Genomic DNA, 25,049 nt, shown 5'->3' on the forward strand with positions numbered 1-25,049 from the left:
GCCCCTTAAAGTTTTTAAAATGTTAAGTGGATTGTGATCTATTCAGGACTGCAGATTGCAACCAGCTGAAACTTCTCCCAGTTAGAATTCCTTTTGTTGATGCTTTTTTTTTGTAATTTTCAAATACCTATTTACTTGTTCTAGCTTCTTTTATTGTCCAAATGCCATTTTAATGTTTTCTTAAAGGAAAAGTGTGTAGGATTTTGTGGCAACCAGGTGAAACTCCTCCCATGTGCCAAGAGTGAACTCCCGGTTAGGATTTCCTTTGAGTTTATTGTTCAGGAGGTTTTTACCAGGAGCCAAATCATCCACAGAGGTCTCTTCCTCTCCAAAACAGACAGACCCACTGATTTAAACCTGTAACAACACTATAGGCAGTTTCACATTAAAAAACACCCTGTCGTAACAGAGGGACTTTCTGTAGAAACATGGCGATGCAACATGGCGGACTCTGTGGACGAGGACCTGCTCCCTATGTAGATATGAACAGCTCATTCTAAGGTAACAAAAACACAATAATTCATATTTTTGGGTGATTACAGACAAAATAAAACATTACATTTATTCAATTTCTGCAAATATATCCCCCTAAATCCTACACGCTGGACCTTGAAACTCATTTTTGTCCAAGTCAAGTTTAAGGCACTTTTTTTAAAGATTAAAATCAAACAAAGCAATAATGTATAAACTTCTGACTTAAAATTTCAAGTCCTAGACTCAGATCTGACTGTTGTGTCTTGAATCAGCCTTTGGTAGGTCACTCAAAAGCCAACTTGGAGCTTTTATGTTTTAGAAAAGGAAAAACATCTCAACAACATCATGTCATTTCAAAAGTGCATGAATATTCAGTGAGTCAGGGAGGAATGTAACAGAGGAGAATTTCTTCATCTCAGACACTGTCAGATGAGGTAGGCGACTGGTAGTACCACTATTTGTCACTAGAGGGTGCACGACCCGGGCTACAGTATGGTAGACGACCAGAGGACACACCAACTGAGCTGAGATCTCTGTAAGATCACTGTTGATATTAAAAACGTTAAAAAAGGACTTCTAAAACCACATGTTTAGCCCTTCCTCACATGCCTTCATAAGGACAGAATGGCGAGAATGTGACAGCCAAACTTTCCATCTCCATATAACTGCTCATAAGACTGACACGAAGTGGTCAGAGAATAAAACAGCGGAGTGTTTTCCATGTTTATTATGCCTCAGTAGGTGTCCGCTGCAGCGCACTGAGCGCTGTTATGCTCCGGGCTCTCCCGGGTGTCTGCGGTCCCTCCTCCATCAAACGTCAGAAACTAGTGGTATAAAACACGTGAGGCCATACCGACCGCTCAAAGTCGCATATACCTCGTTAACCTGACAGCCTGCGGTCTGCCTCCGCACAGACAATACAGAGGCAGCACATTTAGATGACAGAAAAACAGGAGACACATGACAAGCTGTGGGACGAGTTCAACATACTGGACTGAGCACGAGCATGCAAAAGAAAAGTGTGTTTGTTTCTCCAGAGCTGGATAAATGTCATACATGCGGGATAGTTTCTGCTGCTCGGGACTTTTGAGCTGAGTTGTGTCTAATGGGCGAACACACACTTGGATTCCTGCTCATAACAAAAGGGACTGCCACGAGAAAAGGCATTAAGCGAGGAGTTTTCCATCATTAGTTCCCACAGGAGGCTGACACAAACACCAGCAGGGCTCATCAGTGTGACTTGACGGCTGATTGACACTGACCTTGGCAGTCCTCGCCTGTGAATCTGCAACGTTTCTCAACTACCGAGCGAAGCAAATGCAGAGAGAAAGATGCATTTGGGTAAGGCTTTACTGTTTGTCCTCCTCCTCAACTGCGCGACTCTGAGCTCGTCCCTGTCCACTTGTGCCACCGTGGATATCGACCATGTGAAGAGGAAGAGGGTCGAGGCGATACGGGGTCAGATTTTGAGCAAACTCCGACTCACGAGTCCTCCGGACTCGCTCGGACCCAGTAAGATCCCGTATCAAATCCAGGCTCTGTACAACAGCACCAAGGAGCTACTGGAGGAGCTCAGGAGGGATCGGCAGCAAAGTTGCGGTCAGGACAACACAGAGACAGAGTACTATGCCAAGGAGATATACAAATTCAACATGGTCTACGGGCCGCCAGAGAGCAGTAAGTATTACAGTTCTTTAGGTAGCTTTCACATCTTGTTCTGATGCCAGCAATTAACGGCTCCGTGCGTAATTACGCACCAAATTAAGAGTGGACGCCTAAAGCTTGTGCCAGCCAGACGCACCAAAACTCAGCTCTACTCTTATGTCATTGATAAATATCTACAGTATTTATAGCTTGTAGTTCAGCAACTGTCACCGAGTTTTAGGTCTGCTGCTCATTAAAGAGCCACCTTTTTAAGAAATATAAAAACTAATATGGTTTTCACACCAAAAAGTTCAAATACCTATTAAAAAACGTACAATTAAAAGAAATATCCAGATTTTTTTTAAACATGTGAATAGTGTTAATTTCAAAAGTTGACACAAGATGTTTGCTACTTCAGGGTAAGATAACATAAGATGAGATACACTTTATTGTCCCAAAGGTAATTTGTCTTGGGTACATGCGGTACCTGCTGTTAAAAGATCCAAAAAAGTTATACATACAGTTCCTACATCTACACAGTCCATACACAGAGCTCTAGCAAAGTCCATTCTCAGTATATGTGTGCTGGAGGCTTCAAGTTTCCACGTCTGATTTGTGTGAGTTGCATACTGGAGCACATGGACGTCCAGCCTTGTTGTGATGTCACTAATCATCCTGTAGGTACACGTGTTAAACTCAGATTTGATGAATGTGAAAGCAGCACACATCATTCGGCACGTTCGAGTGGAAAAACAACAAGCGAAACACATTTTTGAGGTCGAGGAGGGGGTGGGGGGGAGCTTAAATGAAAATATTGTGGACTAACATTCTCTCAAAGAGTGTCAGAGCTCTTTAGGTGAGATTGATGTGCGCTTGTAGTGCTCACCAACCTGTTTTAACCCTGCACCAGTGTTCCAGGAAAGTCGCTCTCCTCCTACTCCTGACTCCACTCTTCCTCCTCTTGTTTTTTTTCCTCCATGGATTCTGTCCTTCTCCCCAGATGTTCCCACTTCCTTTCCAGTCAGGCCCAAATGAGAGGGACATCTGCCCAGGCGAGGCGGATGGGGATGCCTTTAGGAGAAGGAGTAGGAAAAGTTAACAGAGGTGGACAGGAAAAGTTAGATGATGGAAGGACCTCCCCGTTAGTCTGGTTAGAGGCATCCCTCTCTCTCTGCCCCTGTCTGTGCAGCAGGAGTGGGGGTCCCGCACATCACTACCAACCACCTCCGCATTGACATGGAGCTTGGAGTGACCCCCCACTTCCTGTCTTGGCCGGTGAATTACCCACACGGGTGGCCCACGAGCATGAGATCACTTACTGCACTGCTCAGGTTGCTAAATTGAGTGTGAAACTGAGCCAGCATCCATCCTCTTAAACCTGAATGATTCCACTGTGCCGTCATTTTATTGCCTCTAGGTAACGTTCATTTCACCGCTCGGTTAATAATGGGTTTTATTTTGCTCGTGAAATATTTGTTGAGATTATCAACGAAGGCCTGTCAAGCCCACATTGTTCTCACTCCAAGTAATTTGTGCTAAACCTCTATTTGGCACAACTGTTTCCTCTATAGAAATAAAAGCCCTGAACTGGAAGTGGAAAACCTGCGCTGAGAGGGACATGTGTCAGCACTTGAGGGAGATTCATGCAGCATGTGGTCCGGCTGAGTTTGGATTACTGAGAAAGTAGAATAGGATAAATGCTGTGCGTGTGTAAGAGCCAGAGAGGGCCTCATGGTCTAGAGCAAAGCCAAGACCATTGCATCACAGTCCCTTTGAAATCAACAGGTGTTTCTCAAAAGACCTATTTTCCCTCAGCAATGTTCTGTTTTGAATCTCGCAAAAATGGTTTTGACAAAAACGCCAGGCAGTAGGTGCCTCGAGTTGGTGGGGTGGTTTCAGAGCCACAGATGGACTTTATGATGCAAGACATATTTACATACATGTACTTTTTCCTTACAGTTGGGTTAAAGATCATAGTTTATTAATGGTATCGTCTTTGTGCCTGATTTTGATGTGATCAGCTGAAGTGAAAAAGGCTGAGTGTCAGTATAACAGCATCAGTGCTGAACTGATATACGTGCACCAGTCAACCTCTCGACTTCTCAGATACTTAAAATGTCGACAAGCCTATAATATTCTCCAATTCTTACTTTTTACTCAATCCCTAAACTGTGGTAATGGCATGGCGGAGTATTTTTTGTGTGTGTCCAAAATGATCTCATACTTGGAAATATGCATTTTGTCAATACCCTGTACGTCCACATGCATATACTGAGCGTGCTCTCAGACTAGTTAATGGCATTTTCATATGGTGGAGCAGGCAAGGTGAAGAATTTTATAGATTCACTGCGCTGAACTCCGATTCTACTCTGGCAGTTAAATGACAAAGAGACCAGCACATTAACACAGTATATTATGGATATAATACAGATATTATGTGACTTTTTAAATATTCTGCATCTTTATCAGGTTTGCACCTTAACAGGAAGTAATTAAGGTTTTAAAAGTTGAACCTTTCCGATCAAAATTCAAAGCATATATGAGTTTTACTTAGGAAAGACCTATTATACGCATTTTAACTAGGACATGTATACATGGCGGTACGGTGGTGCAGTGGTTAGCATTGTCACCTCATATCAAGAGGGTTCATAGTTTGATCCCGGGCTGGGTGCCGAGTTTTCATGTTCTCCCCGTGTTAGCGTGGGTACTCCAGCTTCCTCCCACAGTCCAAAGACATGCAGGTTAATTGGTGACTATGAATTATCCATAGGTGTGAATGTGAGTGTGAATGGTTGTCTGTCTCTATGTGTCAGCCCTGTGATAGTCTGGTGACCTGTCCAGGGTGTACTCCGCCTCTCGCCCAATGTCAGCTGGGATAGGCTCCAGCATCTCTGCGACCCCCAACAGGATAAGCAGTTACGGAAAATGAATAAACAAACATGTATACATGCTTTAATATTCAAAAAAATGCTCAATGTTCCTCACACTGTCTCTCCTGGAACACCTGTATTCACCTTCTATGTGAAATGGTTCATTTTAGCAGCCGTCTCTTTGAACCCCCCCATCCCAAAAAAGCCCAGTCTACTCTGATTAATCATTGTTTCTGGGTCTTGCGTATCTCTGTGTGTTTCTGCACTGTCAGTGCAGCAGGGCAATGACTGTAACGGCAATTTTTACTGGGGATGCAAGAAAATAATGAGCATTGTAGAAGCTAGCTAGCAAGCTTAGCATTCAAGGTAACAGTGCATTTCATTTGGTTGCCTGTCAATGGCGTTGTGGTCAGGCTAACACAATGTAGACTGTGGGTATAAGCCTGTCTTGGCCGCCTGTTTCAGATGTTATTATTTTCAAATTCACATTGCTATGTGAAACTAGTCTGGCTAGGGATCCACAATAACATCAGTACGTCATTGGTAATGGCCAATATCGGCCAACATGTTTTTTCTTTCTTTGTACAATGAATGAATATTACATACACTGAAAAGTATTGTATTTCATGTCTCCATCTGCTGGTGGGCCATCACAATAAGAGAATGCACACATATTATGATAATTCCACTACAGAGGAGACTTGCTGATCACTAAAATTAGGCAGGGATAAAAGTGGATATATCAAAATTGGTAGTGGTTATAGGTCAAATGAGCAGCTACATATCGGCATATCGGATATTGGAAAAAAAAATAAAATCCATTATCGTGCATCCCTACTTTTTACTGTGAAAAATCACTGATAAAAGCTTCTATACACAACCTGACATGGAGTATGATCAAAAACTGGAAGAAATGAACAACATCAGCAACCAAGTATGCATGCTTCCCTGACGTCTAGCTTCATGTAGCACTGTAGGCTACATGTAAACACTTGCACTAGCGTACCTTGAGCAGATTACCATATAAAGGAATCCAGCACATTATGACATCATACTGTCACCAGAGTAGAAAAAACTTTTGTAAACAGAGTATTCAGAACTGTCTGAAGCCTGAGATATTTGCTTACTGGGATTATTTAGAAGTTTGGCCACGTTTTAATGTGAAAATCTGACACTGTAACACTATCTATAGATATATTTGAATTGGTGTGGATGGGAAGCTAGCCTATTATAGCCCTACTTTACAATATTGAATAATAGGTGTATTTCATATACACATTTTGTCTTGTGCTGCTTTCAGTCCTCTCATCAACAACTCCCACACAAATGATGCACTTTGTGTATAATTTCTTCACAATCTGTCAAAATCAAATTTCTTCACAATCTGTCAAAATCAATTAAGTGGTGTGTCTGAAATGGATGGATGGCGACTGATCCAAAGCCCCTTTATAGTACTTTTCAGAAGACGTGTCAAATTTCCCTTCAACAAGTCTTCAGCACGACTTCACAAGTTGTCTCCAAATCCTACAAATCACAGTTGAAAATAAATCCATTTTATGACGTGACAACACTGTTGTTAAGGTTTGGGTTTGGTTCAGGCACAAACTCAACTTGGTTAGGTTTTGGAAAAGATCATGGTTTGGGTTAGAATGACTACTTCATTAAGGCTAGGGAAGCCTGGTTGTCATGGTGTCATAATAACAGTTTGTCAAAGTAAGGGAATGACCCGGGTCATGCTTTTAAAGAAACAATGGCCATCACCAGTCTTGTAGCCCAGTTGCAGCAACAAAATATTTGCATTGTATGTTTCTGCAAACCGCGGCTAAATTATATGTATGTATCATATCAATGTTTCTAAAGTGTTATAGTTCGGATTGAAACGTAAAGTTTCAACATATTTGCTACATATCATGCAACTGTCACACATCCATGGTTTGCAAAAACACACAATGCCAACATTTATTCTGGGGACTGGGTTGGGTTTTGTTCGCCCATCCATCCTCACCAACCTCGTCACTACACAAACATTATTGCCAATATACAGTCACACTACTTCCTGCTTTGCTCCTGTCATAATTACAACGACCGCTACAGAGCTTTGTTACTTGAACGTAAACATATCGTTTTAGGGGAACCTGCTGCAACAACTTATGCTGTCAGAGATATTCTCTAATTAGCAGTTTGCTTTTTCAGCTTTCAAATTGACATTTAGGTTATGGTCTATACTTGAGATTAGAGATAATAATGCCACTTCAGGAATGACCTTGTTTCGTGAAAGATACATGTAAATTTAGCCTGAGTCTTCTTTGCCAAATGCAAAGGATAGTTTAAAAGGCATTTGTCCCTATCAGGTGCAGACAGACTGATTTTGTTACCTTCGGAGAGAGCCAGGCTAGCCATTTCCCCCTGATCCCAGTCTTTGCATTAAGCTAAGCTAACTGGCTAATGGCTGTAGCTTCCCATTTATCGTACAACCATGAATGATATTAATGTTCTCTTCTAACTCCTGGCAAGAAAGCATATACGTGCATTCCCCAAAATGTTGAACTATTCCTTTAAGATCAAGCGGAAACAGTAGACTGTGAGTGAGACCAGTATTATGAGGACAAGGCTACCTTAGTGTGTCGTCCTTCGTGTTATAAGAGGACCAGAGGTGTAGCTTTGTGGAATAAAGTTTTGACTCTTTGCCAGTGACATCACTCACTTTCCATCGGTCAATGTGGGCAAACACACGCTCCCTTTTTGATGGTTTGTGAAGGTAAACTGTTGACCTTTGGTGGATCTGAGGCAGCTCTGTGAACCAACACAAATCCGTGACAGGTGCAAATGAAGCAGAAAGCTGCTGGAAGACTGGCAATTTACTACATTGAGAGGCTGGACTGTAATCATCGGAAAGATTTCCTTTTATAGCATGGTACGCATTCAGAATCTGGCATATGTCAATGACTGAGGTTGGGTTGTGGAGAAGTCATCATGGTCAGAAAGGGGTCTGGGTCCAAAAAGTTGTCAGTGGGACCGAGGATAGCAGGGCTTTTGATACGCAGATACCAGGGTGATGAAGTCATGCTAAGCTCAATAATATTGCCATTTCAATTACACCATTTTCATTTCCACCAAATATAGACAAAACGTGTTAGAGAAACACTGAGGAATTTAGATAAGGCAGGCAACCACACTAATCATACACTGCGGGCTGATAAACCCCGTGCCAGCCATAAAAGAGTCAAACCAAGACCATATTATAGGTGTGAATGGGTTTCTAGCATATAAAAAACACATTTACTGTAAGTCCATGCCATTAAATATTCATAATAAAGTATTGCTTTATTTCTGAAGCAACATGATATGTCAAAACTGGAAAAAGTACACACTGCTTTGCAATCTAGAGTTTTACATTTTTAGATTTGCTGCCAACTCAGTCAACAAAGCACTGTACCTCTTTGGAGCACGAGTGAAATTACTCTGGCATCAAGTGGATACAAGTTTGATCCAAAGAAACACCACTCCTCCCTCACTCAGCCAGATTTGTCAAAACTGTTTTGATGGATAAAGACTTAAACAGTGAGTGTTATGACACAGAGCTGAAACTAGTGGTCAATTAAGCAATAGGTTGATCAAGACTAAAATAATCAGCAAATATTTGGATGACCAATTAATTGTAATTTTTCAAGCAAAAATGCCTACATTCACAAGTTTCAGCTTCTTAAATGTGAGGATTTGCTGCTTTTGTTGTCTTTCTTCAGCTTTAGAGTGTTGGTAATCGACGAGATGGGAGTGACACTGGGTCGGTTTCATCTGACCAACAGTTGGTCAGCAGCCCTTAGAGTCAGATAACGACACACAGTGGCACCCCTTAGAACAGCCATATGAGATCCATCAGGTGGCAACGTTTTTTTTGATGCTCCGAGCAATTGTAGCAGTATAAAGAGCGAGAACATCCACATGGGCGGGCAGGAGGGGAGGTGAATGGGTCAAATGAACTCCGGACTTTCACCTGGGAGGCCACTGTTTGTTTCCTGTGTGAAACCAAAAGTCAGTCGAGTAATTTTAATAGCAATGCATTGTGCTAGTATGTGTAGCATAATATGCAAGGGACGTTATGTAATGTATATTACGTGACTTTCATTACGTTCGTAGCAAATATATTTATTTAAAGACGAACCATGATTTTTTTTTTTAAAGCCTAACCACGTTCTTTTGTTGCCTAAACCTAAAGAAGTAAACCTAAGGCAGAGGTTTTGTATCCATGTTCTACGGTTATTTTTGGTTAACAAGCAGAGACTGTAAATTTCTGATGAAAAAATAAGTTAATTTTGAAATGACACAGTGCATGCAACAAGCGTAAGTTAATATGCCGTCCCTGAGCATTAAAAGCTGATGCTGTAGGGGTACCTATAGCATCATAGTTTGACACATAAGGCAACTGACCAATTGGTCTTTGACTAGTTGGGAGTGACAGTGTGTTGAAAAACACAATCGATGAAATTATCTTGGGCTTTGGAAATATAGGATAGACATTCTGTCACTTTGTTTTGACTGTGGCTCAGGAGGTAGAACGGATTGTCCACTAATCGGAAGATTGGAAGTTTGATCCCCAGCTCGTCCAGTCCACATGTCAAGCTATCCTTAGGCAAGATACTGAACCCGAAGTTTCTAGTGTGACTGCGTATGAATGATCAGCCCAGTAGCTTGTATGGTAGCCCCAGCTACCAGTGTATGAATGTGTGCGTGAATGGGTGAAATTGTGCTTTGAGTGGGCGAAAGACCAGAAAGGTGCTACACAAGTGCAAGTCGATTTACAAAGCAAGTCCATGACATATGAGACAATACTTGGCAGATCAGTCAATTATGAAATAATCTTTAGTTGCAGCCCTATTATTAACTTTTTAAATGTACATTCACAGCTTCTAATGTCGACTGCAGACACGAGTGTTGCTTATTTTATGGTGGCAACACCTTGTTCCTAAGGATAAGTTATTTCTTTGTGACTTCTTACCAAAGGAGAAAATGTTATTAGTAACACCTGTGCTTTTCCTACTACAATGAGTCAAAAGTCTGTTGTGAGAACTGGTGCACTCATATAAAAGATATCATGATGCAAGTATCTGCGATTATGTTTTCCAGAGGTCATGAAGCATTCGAGGTCTGTGTTCGGACATGAACTGCCTGCATTGCATTAGACCTTGATAAGAATTTCCAAGCCTGTTCTCTCACAAAACCTTTATTTAATTCTCTGTGTTCCAGACGATCTGCTCTACTGCCCAAAAGGCATCACCTCCAAGGTTTTCCGCTTCAATGTCTCCGCCATGGAAAGGAACTCAACCAACCTCTTCAGAGCAGAGTTTCGAGCTCTGAGGGTGCCAAACTCAAGTTCCAAGAGGAATGAACAGCGGATTGAGCTCTACCAGGTGCGTAAAGGTACCGTTTTCTTGTCCTTCTACCGAAATCAAAGGCAAAACTCGCAGTCAAGGCACAGTCTCTTTTCTGAAATTAATCTTTCTTACTAGAGGGTTCAGTCCTAGTCTGTGAAGAATGTATCTTACATAAGCTGGTTAGTTGTTCAGAACCACATGATTTCTGGCCCTTATTGACAATGAGAGCCAACAATAACCAGATTGTGGTTACAGGCATGGTCAACAGCCAAAGCTCAACAGGCCTGCAAAATGTTAGTAGAACCGGGACAGGAGTACTGCAGCCCAGATCTAATACAGTATCATTTTGGTTATGTCGAGGTCTTTGAGGTATACTGTGCAGGATTTTCCTAAAAAGAAAAATGTATAGACACATACAGAAGTAAACTCTCTCAATCATCACCTATGACCCACTAGAGGTGTGTGGCAGTGTATTTATCTGCCAAGACCTGTATTTTTGTATTTTCTTCTCATTTTGTTGTATTGGAGACGTTTCTGTGCACAGCCTGCAGGTGAGGTTGGGATGGTATGAAAAGATAGCAACCAGGTGCCAGACCATAAGCAGCACGAATCCAAGACAATTGCAGACATAGCGCAGAAAACAACACAAATATAGCAAGGCAAAACGGCGTGAACCTGGTTCTAGCTCTCACTTTTACTCACACTACTGTTGACAAACGGTAACCCACAATTCCTGCATAGTATACCTTTAACATTTAGTCCTTAAAACAGTATGCAAAGTTTATTAAACTGTTATAAAAAGGCTTTGATCTGCTGCGTAATGAAATGATGCAACACACTTCTACACTAAGTTAAAGTCAAAATCATTTGGTCCCTGTTATTCTGTGGGAGTGTCCTTGGAACTAGCGATCCAATAAAAGTATAATTGCCCAAATAAATAAATAAAAGATTACAACCATATACAGATACTCTGGTCACGATAAAATAAAATGGACTATATTACGAAACTCAGAACAGGCAACTGCCAACATTAACCAACAAATTTTGGGCTTAAATACATGCCAAAATCACATTTCATAGAAGACTGATTGTTAGCTAGCTAGTAATCACAAATATCTGGTGTCCAATGTTACACTGGGGAGCAGCAGGGGCAAGTGCTCTCATTGTACCGATGCAAAACATTTTTATGGCCAGTTTCAAACATGGGGGAATACATTGCAGTCGAAGAGAAAAAATTAAACTCTCTTCTTTTGCATCCGTACTTGTTCATACTGTCTTCCCAAAACAAGGGAGGCATAAATGTGCTCTGTTTTACTCCAGATATAGGCTAAAGGACGACTTGAGAGATAGGTCAGGGGTTACACCTGTAACTTGGTGTTAGTGCTACTTTCAGATGCTACATTCCCCCACTAAACACACAGAACAACCACCAAGTTTGTTTTCAATCAAAAGCTATAAACTTCACACATCAGGATGTCATTATATAAATATCTTTACAATGTGGAAGAATAAAAAGAATAGAGGTAATGTGAAAGGGTTGCTTATAGTGACAGACCCACAGAGAATTAGCATCCAGCTCTGCAGCTCTACACAACATAAACTTTTAGGTTATTCTTTCGGTCTTGCGGCATAGAAATTTACAGTAAAACTGAATTTCACTGCTCTTGGTAACTGTGTTTCCACCAACAGAGGTCGGCTATTTTCGGCAAACAAGCTTTGATAAACTAACTATGACCTACCTGGCCAAAAAAACAACATACAGTACAGACAAAGCTAGCAGCTAGTTAGCTAACGTTAGCTAGTAAATAAAGTCAAACAGCTTTCAAGCTATCGAGCCAAAAATTTCCCTCAGAAGAGAAAAACCGAGCGAAAAGAAGAGTGAATAGTGGACTTACATTTATCAGGTGGACACAAACATGGCTCCAATTGAATGTTTAAGTTGCTCCATGTCTTCTGGAAGTGTACATACAATCAGGCAGTAGTTTCCTAACATGCTAACATGTAACTGTTATGCTAAGTCAGGCAGTCTGTCAGCTTTCTGTGGTGTCTTTTCCCCAAAAGGCTGAAGAAAAAAAAAAGGTTCTGCATTCTTTGCATTATTTTGGCTAAATAGTCCTCTGCTCTGATTGAAGGTGTGGAGTGTGTGATGTCACCTGACTCCATGAACCAATTAGAAGCATGGAGGTGTAACCTGTCCCGCCCTAATCAGGTGCAACAATTGAGTGAGGGAGATGTCAATCAAGCTCTGTCTAAACTTGCTCACAGTCCTGAGAACAGGTCTAATCAGCCAAAATAAGTGAAATCACCTGTGAGTGTAACATGGTCCTTTCAACAATTCAGAATTTAAACATAGACCTCTACCAACACTTATTTATGGTGCTTGGGTCTTTGGCTCTAGTAGAGGAAGGGCAGATGGTCGGACCTGAGGGAGGGGATGAAATGAGGAGGAAGTAAAAAGGGGAATGGAGGCTGAGAATTTTGAATTTAGAAGCTCAGAGAAGAGAAAGAAAACCAAAGTGAATGCATCGAGTCAATAGCTGCGGTTACATGGACAATATTTCTTCAACCAGGCAGAAGACATTCTGATTATAGATTCTCACGTGACTTATATGGCCGCTAAATAAAGTCGACCCAAAGCATTTAATCAGAATATAACTTTTTTGACTTGATGGGGAGTGATTCTACCCGCCATGAAGGATCTAATCTGACACAAATATGCGGCATGTCCTCGCACACACCAGCTATGTCACCTAATGTGGGACAAATGTGCACAGAAATAATATATCTTTTTAAACCACAGAGAGACGATGGGACAAAGCGTTAACATGGTTATTAGTCATTAATATTTTCTATTGAACTGTTTATCAAAAGTTTACACCATCCCTGTCAACTCAATTAAAAGGTCCGTCCGATAAGACCAGTCTCTTCCAATTGAGGTGGTTACATGAAGCATTTTTACTCTGATTGGGCAATAATTCTGATTATAAGTGGAATATTAGGGTCCTTGTGTGAGAGTTAACAGGAGAAAGAAACATGCATGGCTGGAATGGTTTGATGTTTGATTGAAGGACAAGGATGTGGAGCTTTGTCAGAAAAAACTGTGTGGCAAAATGGACAAAGAAGGAAGTGGTAGAGGTTCTGCTGATTGATTTAAAACGGTCTGGCTTGATAGTCATTAAATGCATGTCAAAGACTCGGATGGAAAAAGCACTGAAAATTTCGGTTTGAGGGTTTAAGATGGACGTGTACCCAGTAGCATGTTTTCCACTCAGCAAGAAAGCTCCAATAAAAGGTGTAGTTGAGGGAGTTTCACGCAGAGTGGTGGCAAAGAGATTTAAAGAGTTTAAAGGGGTGACAGACAAATTTAGAATGAAGAGGTTTGACAAATAATTAATAAAAAGTATGAGACTAAATCTCTTATGACTCACATTGATTTGGAGTAATTGTCGGATAGAGTGTTCCTGGACCAGTAAGGACGAGATCTGTGTCCCCAAAATGCTGCAGTGTAAGAACTGCTGGTTAGTGAAGTTAGTGCACAGTCTGTTTGTGTGTGTTTTGCCACATGTGGCAAATGTGGGGAGAGTAAATGTGAAGGAGACTGTAATGAAGCAGAGTGTCCCTTCAAAGGTAATCATGCAGCATTGGAGGCTAACTATCCAAAGAGAGGCAGAAATAGTCAGGGTTAGAGCTTAAAATAAGACATAAGCATGAAGTGGATATAGTAAAGTGTGAGACAAGAATCAGTCAGGAAGCATGAGGAATTTTGCTTTTGTACGGATCAGGTAAAGTTTTTAGCTTTCGTGGCAACGGTAATTAAGTGTACCGCTGGAGTAGAATGGAAATCTGAGAAAATTGACATAATTATAGACGCAGCGAGGAGATTTCTGGGTGTTGAGAGAGTTTCTGGACTAGGTGTGCAGCAGCATTTCAGAGAAGCTTTTAGGCTACCAGAAACACCTGGAGAATACAAACCTTACAGCAGAGTGTGAACGGGTGCAAAAGGCTTATTTTTATTATTTTATTTAGTGAGTGGAGACTTTATTTAAATGCAGTAGTTGGTGGTTATGACACATTTTGGATGCAAGTTGCTATTAAAAACTAAAAAAGACAGACATATTTTGTAATGCACCAAAAACTACATGAAAATATCAATAATATATAAAAGACACAACAAAAATCGCCTCTTTATCCACACTAACCCACATTTTTAGCTCAGGGGACAGCAATGTCTGTTGGTTGATGCTAACATGCTAAACTAAGATGGTTAACATGCTAAACATTGTACCTGCTTAACATCAACATGTTAGCATTATCACTGTGAGCATGTTAGCAGGCTTACATTAGCATTTACCTCAAAGCATCGTCTACACAGCCTCACAAAGTGGCTAGCATGGCTGTAGAGGCACTATTGGCACGGGACTAGATTTACCTGGGGACCTCTAGTAATTTTCGTAACAGTTGCAGAGTTTGTCTGTGATCCTAATCCCGTGTGAATCTGCCATTTCTGTAATTTGTCAAGTAAAAGTTCCACCACAAGTTGCCTGATGTATTTTACAAAGCACAGAGATCATGTGCTGAGCAAATCAGCATCATGATTGTGATTTAAGATCAAGGTTGTACTGGGACCAAAATTCGGCACCGGCCATTTTTATCTGGACTGGCCCTTTTGCTATCCACTACCCCGTAATTCCCCCCACCTTTACATAACGGACCGATCCACTCAACCACTGCACCTGCGTAACAGCACAGGTCGGCTATTGACAATTTTGGGAACATGTAACCCCTAATCAGATGGCCTGTTCCAACATCAATTGGGCCTCAGCTGGCAAGTCTTTTTTCCTCCTGTAGTTTTTTTTTCCAACATTGCTGGTGGTAGCCTTGTGGCCCACATGTTAGGCCAGCACATCTGGCATTTTCCAGAATTGCCTGATTGCCAGTCCAAGCTTGTTTGGGGTCATATGTAGGTTTTTGTTTCCTCCACACCTCTTCTTTTGTGTTTGATAGCATTTTGGGTGCAGGAGAATCATCTCACTACACAGCATGGAGACTCATTCACAGGAAGTGCCATTGATATCCTTACCTCAACAAAATGACCGATGAGTCTTGTAATGACTCTATATGCTTGTCTTTCTGACTATTTGTCGGCCTTTTACAATGTCGTCTTTTGTATTTGTGTGTTTGTTCTAAAGAGCAAGCTGAAATCCTTAAGAAGAGCAAAATCTCGAAAGATGATGAGATGGATGACACATAAAGTCCGTAAATTAGTATAGTAGAAAACAGACTGCGAATCCGCTGCACAAAACACAGACATGGGGAACTAGTTTCTAAATCACATGAGGTCTTATGTCACATACATATGCTGCAATTGTATTCATCTGTTTGCTTGCTCTAGTAATCATATTATCTTAGCTTGTAGCATGATTATCATGTGAGTGATCAAAGATCTTACTGGATAATCAGAACAATGATCATGAGTTTGACGAATGACAGCTTCCTCTTGTACCAACGTCCTGTCCTGTGTTTGCTCTATTCTACATGTTGAAGCTGTTTCAGTATTGACAAAAACTTTTCAGAGTGACCCCTTATTATCACTGCTTTGCAGATCGTGAGGCCAAACGAACACATTAGGAAGCAACGCTACCTTGCAGCCAAGAACGTGCTGACCAAAGGCACACCAGAGTGGGTCTCCTTCGATGTGACTGAGACAGTGCGGGAATGGCTGCTGAACAGAGGTGAGACTGGGGTCACTGCTGTCATTAATCCCAATGATCATCCCATGTTTGAGTTTGTATTGGTGTTGAATTTCAAAGAGGGAGATTGTTGAGTTGGACTTCTTTTCTTTTCGATTGTTTGTCATCAGCAACTAATTTGGGTCTGGAGATCAGTGTGCACTGTCCCTGCCACACCTTCAACCCCAATGGTGACATCATTGACAATGAGAATGAGGTGCTGGAGGTGAAGTTTAAAGGTGGGCCTCAGCATCATTTTGTCAGTTGCCCTTTTATTATATATCTGTAAATGTCTTTCTTTCCATTTTACTATCCTTCCTATCAGTTTAGACGCAGTAGATGTTGTGTTGCATATTTATGGGGTCTTTAGTCCTACATTTTACAAGATTTATTTTTTTATTATTTAATTAAATACGCTTTTTGTTCTTAAATAATCCCAGATTATTTGCATATTTCTTCTTAATTAGACGTAGTGTTGACAGTTGTCTTTATATTGTTGCCTGATTCTATTTTTGCATCAGAGACTAAGAATAAACTTGGAATAAAAATATGTTTTTGTGCTTTTACAGACAAAGTGTCTGACATAAAGGCAGTTTTTACTACTTTTTTGGAAAAATTTGTTTTCATTTCTGCATGCTGTAAAAGAATGACAGGGATGACAGCTTCATAGCCAATAATTTTGCAAATTGTATGCTCAGATTGAGGGAAATTACGCAAGAAAAAAGCCACTAAATAGTTGGTTTAAGTGCATCCTGTCTATAATTAAGGCGTGGATGGAGATGAGGAGCAGAGTCGCTGGGATCTGGATCACCTGAAGAAGAAAAAGGACCAGTACCTGCCTCACCTCATCCTCATGATGATCCCACCACACCGCCTGGACACTCAGTCTCCACGCCGACGCAAGAGAGCGCTGGACACAAACTACTGTTTCTCGTAAGCTTATAAAAGTTATCACAGTGTACCAAACATTTGCTGCAACACACTGTATCTTGTATCCCACACATGTGGCCAAGATGATATTAGATATTAGGGGCATTATTACAATAATTAATCTGGGGACTAATTACATTATTGTTGTGCATTCTCATCACAGAAACACGGAGGAGAGCTGCTGTGTTCGCAAGCTCCACATTGATTTCCGGCGTGACTTGGACTGGAAGTGGATCCATGAGCCCAGTGGTTACGATGCCAACTACTGCTCCGGGCCCTGCCCTTACCTGAGGAGCTCGGATACAACACACAGCTCGGTAAGAAGCACCAATCAGGAAAACAAGACAGTTTCCGAGAGCAAGAACCTTCCCACAGTGAAAATTATCACACAAAAACATTTCTCATCTACTTCTAGTGGGAAACAGGGATGCTGATAGTTCTAGTTTTATTTGCCCAGATTTTGAGAAATCCACCCTTGAGAACTCTGCCTCCACCTAGAGGTCTTAACGGGACCAAAACTTTGGAACTACTTTCCAGTGAAGAAATAGTCCCAATAGAAACCGTTGAATGTGCTGAGTGTTAACTTTTTTTTGTTCTGGTTTCTGAACCCCCTATATTTATGGTTGAGTTTGAACACCACTGTGTGTCTAGCAAACACTTTTAGATGAGCTGATAGCATTGTGTAGAGCTTAATCTCCTCTTTGGTCATTACCAAGTCTCCATGATGAGTTCTCAATGATGTGCCTCAGTATTACACTTACAACATTTACATGCACAAAATATTCTGGATTTGCCCTCATTCAGAAAAAGACAATATTCTTATTAAGCTGTTTACATGGCTAATGAAAGCAAATGATCCACTAACATTCCTGTTTACATGCAGCCATACATGCAATTAACATGCTCTAACATGTTGTTTATCAAAATATGGAAAAGTGGAATGCACAGACACATTTTTTCAAAGTTTTCCACCAATGGCAGACTTATTCATCCATGTGAACACAGCCTCTCTCTTTCATTCCTTCAACCACCTTCTTGAATGTTGTCATTGCTATATTTGCGCATATCCAGAAACCTGTTGATATCCAAGTCTGTCATAATGTTTAAAAGTAGGTGTGCTTCTCCTTTCAACCAGAAATGTTGGCTTTTCTTTGTAGCATACATCTCTACCCCACAGCCTTGCAAACTATTGGCTATTTGGTTTGTGCACAACATATCCATGACAACGCACAGAGCCAACTCTTAAACAGCCAAAAGGCCATGTGTTGCAAAGTGCACTAAAAACCCCAGTTGAGGAACATTTTCTGAATGTGATGTAAAGCCTACACTTGCTAAGAAAGCTCCTAAAACCCGAATAATATCGGCATATCCCACAGGTCTTAATTAGAAAAATGCTTCATTTGGAAGAAGGCCAAACAGAATATGCTGCTGCATGACCCATATCAAATCTAAAGTACTGTCATATTCAGAAAAATAGTGGAATCCTAGGGTGCTTTCACACCTGCCCTGTTTGGTTTGGTTCAATAGAACTCCAGTTCATTTACCTCCCAAGTGTGGTTCGTTTGGGCAGGTGTGAACACAGTAATCACACTCAGGTGTGGACCAAAACAACCGGACAGAGACTTTCTTGAAGAGGTGGTCTTGGTCCAGTTACAAACGAACTCTGGTGCAGTTCGTTTGTGGTGAGAACGTGTTCCGACCTGGATCTGAACCAACTGCAGTCACATGACACATTGTTTGGGTTAAACATGAGCATGTTACAGTCCTGGAGGATTATTAATGTGCACCTCCTCCTGTACTGCCTTAATATGCACATTCAGCACATCCAATGCATCAAAACATTGTTTTCTAGTTGGAGCCGCGCCTCGTTTTCAAACTGTATGCTTTGACTAAACTGAACAATGACATTAGGCACTGACTATAATACAATCTCTCCTGTCTGCTTTCCAATAGCTGCTGAGCCTGTACAACACTCTGAATCCGGAGGCATCGGCCTCTCCCTGCTGCGTCCCCCAAGACCTGGAGCCCCTCACTATACTCTACTACTCTGGACGGACCCCCAAAGTAGAGCAGCTCTCCAACATGATCGTCAAGTCTTGCAAGTGTAGCTGAGTGGACGTGAAAGGCGAGGCAGCACGGCAGGATTTTACTCGGTACTGACGAAAAACCCATGCTCGTTGACTTTTGGACTCTTAGCTGTGACAAATAAAGACCCTGTAAACAAAGACCCTGTGGCCTCATGGCTTAGATCTGAACACCACTCTGGAGGTCACACCTTTTTTTGAGGATGCAGATTTTCTTAAAAACTTGAGGTCATCATTTTCCCCTCTCCCACTCTGGATGACAGGTAGTTATTTTCATTTTAAAAAGCCCAAAACAAATTTCATATAATATTTTCTTCTAGATTTGTAAAGGTGGACAACACACTCCCATAGCTAGATTACAGAGAGCCCTGTACAAATCTTTCTGTGACAAAATGGGAGCTGCTTCATGGACAATGAATGAACATATTTTGTGGTGTGTTTTCTGCTTGAGAGTTCAAGCAAATATTCCACAAAGTCATAGTCTCTACATTGTCAGTAGAGCAGCTTTTCTGTCTCTAGCCTTAGGATGATAATATTAATAGTCACAAATATAGATTGTGGTTGAAGAGTTCTTTCAGGCTGGATTTTACCTTTGCCTTAAGTTCCCTTCCCTTCAAACAGTGGACATTATCTTCAAACACAAAAGGAGAAAGGACAGACTCGCTGCTGTATCCAAAGCCATAGCTGTGGTCAGGGAAAAGGAGAGCTGAGAGAATGCCTGCTGGATTTGCAATGGAAAGTGAATGAACAAAGAAGTTGAGCCAAGCTTTTCTTTTTGGCCAGCCAGCAGCAATGGCCTTTTTTTTTTTTTTTTTTGCGGTGCATCTATTAGAATGGATGGAAGAAGAAGAAGAAGAAGAAGAAGAAGAAGAAGAAGAAGAAGAGGAGGAGGGGACCTGTATGGAAGCAAAGAACTGTGATGGAAACAAGCCATGAGCACACTGCCATTCACTGGAAGTTCTCATCTCTAACAGGTTCAAATTATTTCTGGGACATCAAAGAATATACTGGAAAAAAAAAAACAAGTGTTACGCAACAGGTTTTTATGGGATTTCTTTTACATTAATAGCAGATTTGGTCTGTTATGCAACTTGTCATATAGTGATTGTTTCACTTACCGGGACAAAAATTGACGTGTATCTCCATCGGTGGAAACACTTTTATATTAAACTAAGGGTACTGTTACATTTCCTTGTGATCTAGAAAGAATATGCAGCTTTTTGTCCATGTACAAATGACTTTGACCTGTTGTATGTGATCCAGTGTATGTTTGACTGAAGTCTTATTGTATTAAAAGGTGACTATTCACAGAAAGTTCAATCAGAGCACTTTTCTCCAGCAATTAGGCATGGCCGTTTTGGTTATTTTGCTTTCGAAAGCCTGACACCCATTAAGAAAGAAAAACAAAAAACAAAATTAAGTAAAATAAAGTAAATAAAAGAGGCCTATCCTTAAAGTCTGGTACACCACTGACAAAGTGAGCTTTAGCACCACATTTCAAATCGCTATCCACTAAGAGGTGGTGATATTTTAATGCTCTGTGTTTTAAATGTGTTGCCTTTTATTTTCTGTTATGTTGGCTTTGCTGACAGACAGCTGGCTGTGTTAAGATGCAGAAATATATTGCCGACTGCCCACCCTCGATCTCCACTGGTGAGCTAACGTTAGCTTCAGCCACTCTGCACTGCGCACCACCTCAGATGGGTGGGACCTATAGCATTCGGTGGTAACTGCTGGTAAATGTGAAAACATGGTGCCTGACCTTTGCTTTCCCACAAAACCTTCCGTAAGCGGCTTCATTTTGAGCCACAAAGCCCTTTAGCATTGTCATTTATGTCAGCGCCACTAGCTGTGCTGAGACTGCTAACGGTGCTAACAGAGCTAACAGTAGTTAACAATGCTAAAAAGGCTTTTCGTGTCAAAATTAAGCTGGTTACACACCAGAGAGATCAATACTGTTTCAATAGCGATGCTGTTTGGTTGGGATGACGCTACCAGTGGTAATCGCCAATCGATCGTTGCTGCTTTAGGTAGTTCCCACCAAACCCCTGGTGCGCAGTGTAGTAAGCTGAAGAGCAGCAAAATTAACCTACAGGCTGATATGCGTGACTGGTCAAAAAAATATTCTTTGTGGTTAACCATAAACATCCCTACCAGGAATAACAGGTAGGTAGTAACAATAATATGAAATGTCTAGCCATGTTAGCACCACTAGCTGGGCTGACCATGCTAACGGTGCTAACAGAGCTAGTTCACAATGCTTAATAGGATTTTCAGCTAAAAGGGAGCCACTTACTCACTGGAGCAACCTGGGGGCAAACTGGAGGGTGGGCACAATGTTTCCATAGTAATGCTGTTGGGTCAGGATGGGGCTACTAATGATAGTCGCTGAATAAGCGTTGCTGCTATAGCTAGTTCCCACCAAACCCCTGGTGGGGCACAGTGTAGTAAACTGAAGAGCAGCGAAATTAACCTATAGACCGATGCGCCTAATTGGTCAAAAAATATTCTTTGCCGCTAACTAATTAACGGTTAACCAATCAATGGTTAACTTTTGACATTTCTATCAACAATAACAGGTAGTGTCTAGCCATGCTAGCACCACTAGCCATGCTGACACTGCTAATGGTGCTAACAGAGCTAGTTATCAATGCTAAATGTTTTTTTTAGCTCATAATTAAGCCGCTTACTCACTGGAGGGACATGGGGGGAAAACTGGAGGGTGGGCACAATGTCCCCATAGCAATGCTGTTGGGTCGGGAAGGCGCTGCTAATGGTAATGGCTGAGTAAGCGTTGCTGCTATAGCTAGCTCCCACCCAAGCCTTGGGGTTCGCAGTGCAGTAAACTGAAGAGCAGTGAAATTATCCTACAGACCGACATGCATAATTGGTCAAAAAATATTCTTTGCGGTTAACCTATTAAAGGGGAATTTATATTTGTGCGGCAGACCCTACGACGTAGCCTACGCACGTGGCCTGTGCCGTTGTTAGCATTTATAGTTGTGCAGTGGTGTGTCTGTGTCACTTTGCAGTTACACCTCCAAAACACTAGTTGGCGGTAGGGTTTCTGTGAAGTGCTGTAAAGAGTAGTTGATTCAAAACACACTTAAAACAAACGTTAAACGTGGCGTAATTTTATTATGACTCACATCATTCACAGACAAAGCACTTGTCTTTTGCTGGACACATTTTCCCCACAAATACAACATGCTAATTTTTTTAGCACATTTTTCTACTCATATGAGGCCAGGGATAACAGCAACATTTAACAAAGGTAACATTGCAAAATTCAGCTGTATAAATTAGCCTAGCAATGAGCAAAGATTACCTCTGCTCATATGAAACCAGGATAAATCCCAAGACTTAAAATGCTATTTTTGTGGAGGCTTTATTGTCGTTACAATTTATTGTTTCTAGGTGTGGCATTGATTCGACGCAGAGGTATAAATCCAGCATAACTGATTAACAGTTAACCATTGACATCCCTACCAGCAATAATAGAGAATGTTTAGCAATGCTAACACCACTGGCTGTGCTAACACTGCTAACAGTGCAAACAGGGCTAGTTAATGATGCTAAATGGGGTTTTCAGCTCAAAACTGAGCCGCTTACTCACTGGCGCGACCTGGGGGAAAAACAGGAGGGGGGTATAATGTTTCCTTAGCAACACTGTTGGGTTGGGATGGCGCTACTAGTGGTAATCACTGAATGACCATTGCCACTACAGCTAGCTCCCACCAGACCTGGGTGGTGCGCAGTGCAGTTAACTGAGGAGCAGCAAAATTAACCTCTGGACTGACATGTGTAACCAGTCAACCATATTCTTGGCAGTTAACTGAATAACCGTTGACAAAATGCAGCTGTTTACTTCTCTTAAAATCGTACTCTCCTATCAACTCACCTGTCACCGATCACTCCAGCCAGCTGGCAAGAAATCGCATGTGTAGTCAAGACTGTATCATTTCCAAAAACACTGCAGTCTTTCATTCCCTCCGCTCCGTCTCTGTTTGTTTTGGTGCTCTCTTACAGTGTGAAGCCCTAATGGAACAAAAAAGAAAAAAAGAGGGAGGGGAAAAAGTCATTACATGACAGTGGCTGGATGTACAGTTAGACCTCAGTTTCTCTGAGTCAGGAGAACGATTCTGAATCCCTGTACTGTATGACAGTCACCCAGTCAGGGTCCTCTTGCCTTTAGGTGACATTTAGGTAATAATTTTGGTAGTTATATTGTTTGATTTACCTGTCGATCATGATTGTTATTAAAAACACAACATAAAAAAACCTGTATGAGCACTTTTTAAATCTCAAGAATCACTCCAGCTTTGCATTTACTACATTTATTAAATAATCAAACGTAATAGATCTGTGAAATCATTTAACTCCAAATTAGGAAATGATGAATTTACCCACTGGTCCTCCTGTCTGCCATGTTGAAATGCCATTTAAAATTTTCTCATAATGTTTGGGTTCCACATGAACATAATTTTTCTTGCTTGAATCTCACCAGTCCCACCTGTTTCCTGCAGGCGCATGCAGAGGCCTTTTTTTCTATCAGGGTAATAAATTCAACTTCTCTTTCTCTGGGATTGTTGCTTAACAGCTTTCCCAGGCAAAAGGCAATTACTCTTATTTTCAGTGCATATTAATGTGCAGACATCTCTTTAATTTCTTATTGTTCATAAAATGGTTTGTATAAATCACACATAAATCTGAGAAACATATTTCACATTTGGTGCCACTTTCATTACACCATTTAATTCGTCAGGACGACCGCTGTGATTGACTCTTTGGCCTTTGGAAAGAGTTGCAGAGCATCTGGACCAAAATAAATGTTATATTTCTTAGGAATATTTAAGCTGAATTAATGGTTTATTATAAAAGTAAATCCATTGCATGTTTATTCATAAATTACTAACATTAAAAACTAAAAACTTGTTAGCCTATTTTGAAAGTAAGGAACACATGAACCTTTATGTTTCTCACTTTTATTAAAGGGGAGTTCAGTATTTTTCAACCTGGACCCTATTTTTCCATGTTATTGTGTCTAAGTGACTAATGGGAACAACAGTTTTTGAAATTCGTCAAGGTATTGAGCAAGAGTGCTGCAGCTGGCAGTGGTCGAACAGCCAATTTAACATTAATGGGCAACTGTGCACCATCAATGAACGTCCACTAAAAGTGCTTGTTTTTGCCACTGACAGGCTCAGATTGTTATTTTAAGGATCCCTACAGAGATAGATCTTTTTGTGGAAGACCAAGATCCTTTTTGTTCAACCAGAAACAGCCTCAAATTTACTTTCACCAAACCAACCAGAAGAAACAGTAATTTTAGTGTGTATAGAGTCAGCATATTTCACATCTAACTGGGTGAATTAAGGGTTTATTTCAATCAAACCAGAGTTGGTCGTTGTTGAAACAGTGGACACGTGAACCAAGATGGCTTTTCTAAGTTCTATTTTGTTTCTGTTGACTTTTGATTAAATGTGTTTTAAGATAATAAAATTACTGTTTATTTAAAGGGAGTCTGGTGGGATTGGCGATAGTGATTTTGTGGCTGTTTCTAGTTAAACAAAAAGTACCTTGCTCTTTAACAAAAAGATCTATCTCTGTTGGTATCCTTTCCATAATGTTGTCAGACACTTATAATAACAATATGAAAATACCAAACGTGGCCTTGGACAAAGAGAGAAACAGCCTGGTCCCCAAACCCAAACCCAAAAGTTGTTCTTATTAATGGCTTATTATGGGTCTATACCAGTAGTTCCCAAATGGTGGGTCGCAAAAGTGGGTTGTGGGTCCATTCTGAATGGACCGCAAGTGACTCACAAACATGTCAAGTTTGTGAAGGACACTTTATTTTTAAGTACAGTGAATTTCTGGCAGAGAGTTTTTATTTTGAGATAACGTTTCCTGCTGTAGAGTAAGTGATTAACGGACAGCGACTTG

The 25,049-nt window shown here is 41.0% G+C and overlaps 2 protein-coding genes across 4 annotated transcripts in view; one reads left to right on the plus strand and one right to left on the minus strand.

The window, feature by feature from the left end:
* The window catches only part of esrrgb (estrogen-related receptor gamma b), a 221,642-nt gene that overhangs the window by 125,166 nt on the left and 71,427 nt on the right, over positions 1–25,049 (minus strand). The window contains exons 2-3 of one of the 2 annotated variants that reach the window (XM_050058310.1): positions 23,005–23,141; positions 3,009–3,189 (exon numbers count right to left, since the gene is read on the minus strand). The gene's annotated coding sequence lies outside the window, so the exon portion shown is untranslated. Of the gene's footprint in view, positions 1–3,008; positions 3,190–12,255; positions 12,393–23,004; positions 23,142–25,049 lie in introns of those variants that run through there. The other variant, XM_050058311.1, reaches the window with a different exon arrangement.
* On the plus strand, positions 1,325–20,411 carry LOC126398741 (transforming growth factor beta-3 proprotein-like). 2 transcript variants are annotated; one of them, XM_050058312.1, is made up of 7 exons: positions 1,325–2,151; positions 10,233–10,396; positions 15,963–16,092; positions 16,221–16,328; positions 16,857–17,022; positions 17,183–17,336; positions 18,973–20,411. In XM_050058312.1, exons 1-7 carry the CDS (start codon positions 1,806–1,808, stop codon positions 19,129–19,131), a joined length of 1,227 nt encoding a protein of 408 aa, XP_049914269.1. In that variant the 5' UTR covers positions 1,325–1,805; the 3' UTR covers positions 19,132–20,411. The 2 variants fall into 2 exon arrangements, with proteins under 2 accessions (XP_049914269.1, XP_049914270.1); XM_050058313.1 differs by lacking the exon at positions 16,221–16,328.

Source organism: Epinephelus moara, chromosome 12, assembly GCF_006386435.1.
Source record: "Epinephelus moara isolate mb chromosome 12, YSFRI_EMoa_1.0, whole genome shotgun sequence".
In the NCBI taxonomy this organism is placed as follows: Eukaryota; Metazoa; Chordata; class Actinopteri; order Perciformes; family Serranidae; genus Epinephelus; species Epinephelus moara.